This window comes from Schistocerca americana, chromosome 6 (assembly GCF_021461395.2).
Source record: "Schistocerca americana isolate TAMUIC-IGC-003095 chromosome 6, iqSchAmer2.1, whole genome shotgun sequence".
Taxonomy (NCBI): domain Eukaryota; kingdom Metazoa; phylum Arthropoda; class Insecta; order Orthoptera; family Acrididae; genus Schistocerca; species Schistocerca americana.
Window position 1 is genome coordinate 527,166,347 of NC_060124.1, and position 9,943 is coordinate 527,176,289.

A 9,943-nucleotide genomic window follows, 5' to 3' on the forward strand; every position below is an offset into this window, starting at 1 on the left:
AAAGACAGTAGAAGAAACTTAGAATCACAGATAGCAGAGGTGTATGAAGAAAATAATTTGTTTCATTTACGGGATGCAACAAGAGAGCGCCAGGCGCGCGAAATTGACAATAATCGTCATTGGGACTGGGACAGACGCGGTGGGTCTTTGTCGCCACGAGGCGAAAACTTTGACTATAAACACTTTTTGACTGTCCGGAAATTTAAGATCTTCCGCAATTCTAAGAATGACATACATCCATGTTCATGGTTAGATCAATTTACGTACGCACTTCCGCCAAAGTGGCCATTAAGACACAAACGGGAAATTATGTGCAGTTATTAATGTCCTCAGGGGATTCACTACTCTAAGTGAATATGTGCCGTAGCGAGCATAGGGCCCCGAGCTGTAGTGGTGCTATTTCTCTTTTAGTTTTCTGTACCGCTGCCTACTCTTTTACTATTCTTTGCATCTGTCAAAACAACTCTTCGACTATCAATCTATCTAGTGAGTAAGTAAGCAATAACCGGATATGACTGTTTTACCCAAAAGTGACTTTGGAATTTACCCTTTGGACTTACTATATTTTCTGCAGCATTCATTTGTAGTTTAAACGAAATCTTACCCGTTTATCTTCGTGACAATATTACTTCATATGTCGACGATATTCATATTGCTAAAGGTTCTTGGAGTGAGCATAACAAAATTTTGGATTCATTATTACGTATTTTTGCAAAAGTTGGCATTACAGTGAACTTGGAAAAATCTGAATTTGGTCGTTCTCAGGTGAAATTTCTCGGTCACATTATTTCTACAGAAGGTATTCTTCCTGATCCAAAAAAAAACTAGACGCTATTCGTAATTATGCTGTTCCTACCACAAAACGAGAGGTTAGTAGTTTCCAAAATTTTTGTGGAATGATATACTTTTGAAAAATTTTTGTGGAATGACATACTTGTGAAAAACTAACAGCTAGATGTAAACATGCGGAGAGTACAAGGATACCGCGCTGTGTTTTGGCGGCGGCACATACTCAAAGCAACAGTCAAGTCTGCGCGCCGCACAAGGCAGTCGTTGACCGCGAACAATTGCTTCCTACGTCACGCGCCTACAGCTGATCGAGTGCTCAGTGCGAATGCACTGACAGCCATAAACAAATACACAGTCTAATTTCTCCGATTAAATTCAGTATAAAGCTATAGTGACTTGATGAATTATGTTATTAACATTCAGTATTTTTCAGGATACGGTTCTATAAAATATATAAGAACTTCAGGTAAATTCTGTGCGTGTCCGACGTTAAGACGACTTGCTATCGAGAAATTTTCAGGAAGAATGTAATTTCGAAGAAGAAACTAATAAACTAAAAAAGGTAACTATTAATTGAGTTCATTTTTCAGGTAACATATTTCCACTTAGGTACGTACTTTAGACGTAATTTGCTGCTTACGATTACGTGATTCATACTTTGTGCTAATTTCATGTTCTATGAATTTACGTGTGAAGCGACGTGCTTGCGTACATTTTCTGATTTTTGTCAATGTTTTATTAATGAACAGGATTGTTATTTGTATATATTATGCATCGCTTGGCTGTTATGCTTTTTCACTGATGTCATATTTTTTTTTAATTATGTGCCTGCTGTGCTTATTTATTTAAATTATAATTGTAACCTGATTTATTGTGCTGATGTGTTTAGGTATGTAAGTTATACTTTGTGATTTATCTGCTTGCGCCTTCATGTTTACTTGTTAAGATGACATATGAACATTTATTTGCTTATGCTGATATGATGCTAATGACATGTTTACTGCTTTACGTATGGATTGCATATTTATACATATCTGTTGTTGTCATAACTACTCTTTAATGTGGTGTATAGAAATGCTGATATACTGTGTACAAACAGAGAGTTTAGGTCACACTATCTACATCTACATCTATACTCCGCGAGCCACCTTACGGTGTGTGGCGGAGGGTACTTATTGTACCACTATCTGATCCCCCCTTCCCTGTTCCATTCACGAATTGTGCGTGGGAAGAACGACTGCTTGTAAGTCTCCGTATTTGCTCTAATTTCTCGGATCTTTTCGTTGTGATCATTACGCGAGATATATGTGGGCGGTAGTAATATGTTGCCCATCTCTTCCCGGAATGTGCTCTCTCGTAATTTCGATAATAAACCTCTCCGTATTGCGTAACGCCTTTCTTGAAGTGTCCGCCACTGGAGCTTGTTCAGCATCTCCGTAACGCTCTCGCGCTGACTAAATGTCCCCATGACGAATCGCGCTGCTTTTCGCTGGATCGTGTCTATCTCTTCTATTAATCCAACCTGGTAAGGGTCCCATACTGATGAGCAATACTCAAGAATCGGACGAACAAGCGTTTTGTAAGCTACTTCTTTCGTCGATGAGTCACATTTTCTTAGAATTCTTCCTATGAATCTCAACCTGGCGCCTGCTTTTCCCACTATTTGTTTTATGTGATCATTCCACTTCAGATCGCTCCGGATAGTAACTCCTAAGTATTTTACGGTCGTTACCGCTTCCAATGATTTACCACCTATGGCATAATCGTACTGGAATGGATTTCTGCCCCTATGTATGCGCATTATATTACATTTCTCTACGTTTAGGGAAAGCTGCCAGCTGTCGCACCATGCATTAATCCTCTGCAGGTCCTCCTGGAGTACGTACGAGTCTTCTGATGTTGCTACTTTCTTGTAGACAACCGTGTCATCTGCAAATAGCCTCACGGAGCTACCGATGTTGTCAACTAAGTCATTTATGTATATTGTAAACAATAAAGGTCCTATCACGCTTCCCTGCGGTACTCCCGAAATTACCTCTACATCTGCAGATTTTGAACCGTTAAGAATGACATGTTGTGTTCTTTCTTCTAGGAAATCCTGAATCCAATCACAAACCTGGTCCGATATTCCGTAAGCTCGTATTTTTTTCACTAAACGTAAGTGCGGAACCGTATCAAATGCCTTCCTGAAGTCCAGGAATACGGCATCAATCTGCTCGCCAGTGTCTACGGCACTGTGAATTTCTTGGGCAAATAGGGCGAGCTGAGTTTCACATGATCTCTGTTTGCGGAATCCATGTTGGTTATGATGAAGGAGATTTGTATTATCTAAGAACGTCATAATACGAGAACACAAAACATGTTCCATTATTCTACAACAGATTGACGTAAGCGAAATAGGCCTATAATTATTCGCATCTGATTTGTAACCCTTCTTGAAAATGGGAACGACCTGCGCTTTCTTCCAGTCGCTAGGTACTTTACGTTCTTCCAGCGATCTACGATAAATTGCTGATAGAAAGGGGGCAAGTTCTTTAGCATAATCACTGTAGAATCTTAAGGGTATCTCGTCTGGTCCGGATGCTTTTCCGCTACTAAGTGATAGCAGTTGTTTTTCATTAATTATAATTGGATTAATTATAGATTGTTCGCTTGGCAGAGCCTCGTTGTAAGAATTGTGCTGCATCCACTTGTTGACATTCTGTTCTCTACTGGTATATTTACTCGCTAGTGCTTGTTTTGCTTACGCTCAGTGCCTTATATTTTTAAGATAAGAAAATGAACTGCTATAATTCGACGAACGACATTGGTACAAAGAACTTCGTTGAAGTCACATGAGCTGAGGTTTTATGGAAGCTGTATAAATTTATGCTAATAGGAAGGAGGCTAACGACATGACATACCAAAAATAGGTTTAGACCATTGACAATTATTACACTGCATTTTTCGTGAGCAATTGAAATAGGAAGTGACACTTGACGCAAAGAAATACTCCACATGTTTGCTTCTGTTTGCCATAATTCTTGAAGTGGTGTACACACTGTGAAATATTATGATTATTCACACTCCATAATCGTACTTAATTACTGAGAGTTATTCGAACTAAGTCTGTTAGAGGTCATGTATGCATTTCTTTGTTTATAATTCATAATGAGTAGAAGATTTGGCTCAGATGGATTACACAGAGGTTGTGTGTTGACAATGTGTCTTCGGATTGTATGGGATGATGAGGTTTGCATTAGGATTTTACCTGTACTTGTTCGAGGAGACTGACTAGAGGAAAGAGTTGTTATGGAAGTGAAATGATATTGGTAATAAGGTTTATATGTATCGACGCATTGAAGAGGTATTATTGAGGTATTATTGAGATTGTGTGAAGTGATGATTATTGGAGTTTTGGTGGATAAGAGGTAAAGTAAGTGAGGAGCATATATTGGCAATAAGGTTTATATGTATCGACGTATTGAAGAGGTATTATTGAGGTATTATTGAGATTGTGTGAAGTTGATGATTATTGGAGTTTTGGTGGATAAGAGGTAAAGTAAGTGAGGAGCATATATATTTTTTTTTTTTTGTTGGTCTTATGGAACAAGGATGATGAAGATAGCGGACTAGAACACTAAAGTAGAAGGAAGATAGTCTATACACACACTTTGTTAAATCACTAAGCAGTATATACTTTTTTTTTTGAAGAGAGGAAGTATTTGCATATCTTGGCTCACTGACAGTTGTTCAACAACAGTACATTTGATCTGGCTTGGCAAACATTGGTCTTGACATGATGACTATGACGTTGACTTAACTATTATTGACTGTTACACAATGCTGCCACTACTACTTGATACACATGATGAACATCAGATTTTGACAGAATTGCATTTACACAGTTAACACTATTCAGTTACACAGTAGTACTTAATGTGGATGAAAGATGAATGAGTGCGTTTTGTGTGTTTTCCTTTCCTAATCCTACCCACCTATCTCCTAAATATTATTTTATTTGTTTATAGTGGCTTGCACTGACACCCATAAATATTATAGGTTTACTGATATTTGAGTATTTGTAATAGTTAATATGAAAATTATCTGACATCATTTGTATGTTTGTTATGATTTGTATGTTTAGTGTAAAAGCATTTGTATGTGCATTCAAACTGTTGTTCATGCCTGAACTGTCTGATTAGTGAGGGTAAATATTATGAACTGTTACCTGCACTTTTTCAACATAATGTGTGACACTTAGGAATGATTAATTTCTGCTGATGAACTGTGTGATCAGTGATAGTGAATATTATGGACTGTTACTTGTACTTTTTCTACATGATTGGTGCCACTAGGACATGTTTAATTTCTGCTGATGAACAGTGTGATCAGGGATAGTGAATATTATGGACTGTTACTTGTACTTTTTCTACATGATTGGTGTCACTAGGACATGTTTAATTTGTGCTTATATACTCTGATGAATAGTGTGATCGGTGATAGTGAATATCATGGACTGCTCTCTGGACCTGCTCATCATTGCTAGGTGTAACTGATGGACTACTTGTATGGAAATGAAGTGTCTGCACCTACTCAACATTGCTGGGTGCCATTGTTAGAACTGCTTCTACTGAAATAATGTCACTTGTTGCTGTCTGCACCTACTCAACATTGCTGGGTGCCACTAATGGAACTGCTTCTACTGAAATGAAGTCACTTGTTGCTGTCTGCACCTGCTCAACATTGCTGGGTGCAACAGATGGAACTGCTTCTACTGAAATGATGTCACTTGTTGGTGTCTGCACCTGCTCAACATTGCTGGGTGCAACTGATGGACTGCTTCTACTGAAATGACCTGCTCAACATTGCTGGGTGCCACTGATGGATTGCTTCTACTGAAATGAAGTCACTTGTTGGTGTCTGCACCTGCTCATCATTGCTAGGTGCAACTGATGGACTGCTTCTGCTGAAATGATGTCACTTGTTGGTGTCTGCACCTGCTCTCAACATTGCTGGGTGCAATTGATGGACTGTTTCTGCTGAAATGATGTCACTTGTTGGTGTTTGCACCTGTTGACCATTGCTGGGCTGGAATTATCAACTATTTGTTTTTTTTTTTGGACAATTAAAAGTATTTTATGTGAACATTTGTATAAACTGATTTTTTATGTATTGTGTAAACTATTATGTAAAGCCACATGTATGAAAAGAATTTGTATTGCCTACTGTATTTTATATATTAGGTTATTGAAAGGTCAGGGCAAAGCCAAAATTTTAACTAATTATGTGATATTTAGGTATTAATATTATCTTTTATTTTTGTCTGTATTTTTGTGGACGAATTTGGTGGTATTTTCACCACCAATGCTGGCAAAAATACCATCAAATTCTGGCCTGTGGAGGAGGGGCATATGAAAGGTGGCTACACTGAGCCACTGCGCCAGAGATTGCGCCAAAGAGTATTATTAAGCCGCCTCCACAGTGCCTGTTAAGAACTCGTAGAAGTCAGTGCTTGGAGAGAGCTCGTAGTAGTCAGTGCCTGTCGAGGTCTCGTTGTAGTCTGTGCTGAGATGTTGTAGCAGAGAGTGTTTGTTGAGATGTGCTATTAGGCAGTGCTTGCTGAGATGTGATATTGGAGAGTTCTGGTTGAGATATAATGTAAGGATTAAAGTGATTTTCATCAATATAAATGAGGTAATACACTCCGTTCTTTTTATTTCAGTATCCTAAATAATGCCTCATTACAGGTTCAGTCAACAAAGCATCTGACGTGTGTTCTTGTATTAGAGTGTAATTCTGCTTTCCTTACGCAATTATCGTATTTCTAATTTTCTTTTATCACGTCAGTATAATTGGTATTTAAAAATTCTTGTCTTGTTGGAGAAGAACCGTGCCAGATGTGTACGTTGAGTCACACTCCCACACAAAGTTCTACCACTAGTTGCTTCTCACCTGCTGCTTTGTAATTTCTTTTTCTCGCTTCATCTTCTGGTGGCAGAGGAAGAGTTTGATCGTATCTAGAAGTCGTGCGACGTTCTGGCTGATGGCGGTGTTTTGCGGTGTTTGCAGACGACCACGGCGGGGTCGCGCGCCGTGGTGGAGAAGCTGACGTTTGAGAACCACACGGAGTGCCGCTGCGAGGACAAGCTGGACGCCGTGATGCCGCGAGATATGCCAGACACCCAGCGGCCTCTGAGAGGGCCCCACCACCACCACGAGCCGCAACAGCACCACAGCAGGTGAGCACCAGCACCACGCCTGGCGAAGCCGCCGGCGCAACGGGTCCACTGCTCGGTGTCACGCCGAGCGTGACTAGCTTCTCAAGCGGAGGTCCTGGTTTCCATTCGCAGTGCCTAATTCGACTGTTTCTCTCGGTACTGATCAGAGTTGTTCCCATTCACGTGATCACTGACACATGCTGAGCACCAATTTGCATTAGAATTAATTATGCCCTCCGGTATGGCAGCCGAAATTAAATAGAGACATGTGATTAGCTGGGAAGGTACATGTGAAAGGCTTATTTCAATAGTGGTACAAGTCCATTATTGTTCATGTTGAGATACAGAGTCCTAAAGTTAAATGAGCGCTGAAAAATCTGCAGTTGAGATACCAGAAATATTGAAGCTTATGGCTTCTTGCTAGAGATGAACCTTTCTTTCTGTCTGTTTGGCTCATTAATTTCAGAAGCATTATACACAGAAAAGTGGAGGTAATGGACTTTCACCACTATTGAAATAAGCCCTTCATGTGATGTGAGTCCACTACACGCAACAAGCGGCTACACGGGTAGCAGGGGTTGTGTGGCGTGGGCTGGGCGGTTTTTTAGGTTAGATGGCCTTGGGCAAGTACAGGAAGGGCAACAGCCTCAACGGGGGCGGGGCAAAGTCAGGACATGCGGGGACCAAGCAGCAATCGGTATTCTAATTGTAAACTGTCGAAGCAGCGTTGGTAAAGTACCGGAACTTCAAGCGCTGGTAGAAAGCACCGAAGCTGAAATCGTTATAGGTACAGAAAGCTGGCTGAAGCCAGAGATAAATTCTGCCGAAATTTTTAGAAAGGTACAGACGGTGTTTAGAAAGGATAGATTGCATGCAACTGGTGGTGGAGTGTTCGTCGCTGTTAGTAGTAGTTTATCCTGTAGTGAAGTAGAAGTGGATAGTTCCTGTGAATTATTATGGGTGGAGGTTACACTCAACAACTGAGCTAGGTTAATAATTGGCTCCTTTTACCGATCTCCCGACTCAGTAGCATTAGTGGCAGAGCAACTGAGAGAAAATTTGGAATACATTTCACATAAATTTTCTCAGCATGTTATAGTCTCAGGTGGAGATTTCAATTTACCAGATATAGACTGGGACACTCAGATGTTTAGGACGGGTGGTAGGGACAGAGCATCGAGTGACATTATACTGAGTGCACTATCCGAAAATTACCTCGAGCAATTAAACAGAGAACCGACTCGTGGAGATAACATCTTGGACCTACTGATAACAAACAGACCCGAACTTTTCGACTCTGTATGTGCAGAACAGGGAATCAGTGATCATAAGGCCGTTGCAGCATCCCTGAATATGGAAGTTAATAGGAATATAAAAAAAAGGAGGAAGGTTTACCTGTTTAGCAAGAGTAATAGAAGGCAGATTTCAGACTACCTAACAGATCAAAACGAAAATTTCTGTTCCGACACTGACAATGTTGAGTGTTTATGGAAAAAGTTCAAGGCAATCGTAAAATACGTTTTAGACAGGTACGTGCCGAGTAAAACTGTGAGGGACGGGAAAAACCCACCGTGGTACAACAACAAAGTTAGGAAACTGCTGCGAAAGCAAAGAGAGCTTCATTCCAAGTTTAAACGCAGCCAAAACCTCTCAGACAAACAGAAGCTAAACGATGTCAAAGTTAGCGTAAGGAGGGCTATGCGTGAAGCGTTCAGTGAATTCGAAAGTAAAATTCTATGTACCGACTTGACAGAAAATCCTCGGAAGTTCTGGTCTTACGTTAAATCAGTAAGTGGCTCGAAACAGCATATCCAGACACTCCGGGATGATGATGGCATTGAAACAGAGGATGACACGCGTAAAGCTGAAATACTAAACACCTTTTTCCAAAGCTGTTTCACAGAGGAAGACCGCACTGCAATTCCTTCTCTAAATCCTCGCACAAACGAAAAAATGGCTGACATCGAAATAAGTGTCCAAGGAATAGAAAAGCAACTGGAATCACTCAACAGAGGAAAGTCCACTGGACCTGACGGGATACCAATTCCATTCTACACAGAGTACGCGAAAGACCTAGCCCCGTCCTTCTAACAGCCGTGTACCGCAAGTCTCTAGAGGAACGGAAGGTTCCAAATGATTGGAAAAGAGCACAGGTAGTCCCAGTCTTCAAGAAGGGTCGTCGAGCAGATGCGCAAAACTATAGACCTATATCTCTGACGTCGATCTGTTGTAGAATTTTAGAACATGTTTTTTTGCTCGAGTATCATGTCGTTTTTGGAAACCCAGAATCTACTATGTAGGAATCAACATGGATTCCGGAAACAGCGATCGTGTGAGACCCAACTCGCTTTATTTGTTCATGAGACCCAGAAAATATTAGATACAGGCTCCCAGGTAGATGCTATTTTTCTTGACTTCCGGATGGCGTTCGATACAGTTCCGCACTGTCGCCTGATAAACAAAGTAAGAGCCTACGGAATATCAGACCAGCTGTGTGGCTGGATTGAAGAGTTTTTAGCAAACAGAACACAGCATGTTGTTATCAATGGAGAGACGTCTACAGATGTTAAAGTAACCTCTGGCGTGCCACAGGGGTGTGTTATGGGACCATTGCTTTTCACATTATGTATAAATGACCTAGTAGATAGTGTCGGAAGTTCCATGCGGCTTTTCGCGGATGATGCTGTAGTATACAGAGAAGTTGCAGCATTAGAAAAGTGTAGCGAAATGCAGGAAGATCTGCAGCGGATAGGCACTTGGTGCAGGGAGTGGCAACTGACCCTTAACATAGACAAATGTAATGTATTGCGAATACATAGAAAGAAGGATCCTTTATTGTATGATTATATGATAGCGGAACAAACACTGGTAGCAGTTACTTCTGTAAAATATCTGGGAGTATGCGTGCGGAACGATTTGAAGTGGAATGATCATATAAAATTAATTGTTGGTAA

The 9,943-nt window shown here is 40.5% G+C and overlaps 1 protein-coding gene across 1 annotated transcript in view; it reads left to right on the forward strand.

Annotated features, from left to right (window-relative positions):
- Positions 1 to 7,014, forward strand: part of LOC124620265 — a 647,135-nt gene extending 640,121 nt beyond the window's left edge. Inside the window, exon 4 of the mRNA XM_047146933.1 lies at positions 6,841 to 7,014. Within this exon, the coding sequence (XP_047002889.1) occupies positions 6,841 to 7,014 (174 nt within the window). The remainder of the gene's footprint in view (positions 1 to 6,840) is intronic.
- Positions 7,015 to 9,943: the final 2,929 nt, after the last annotated feature.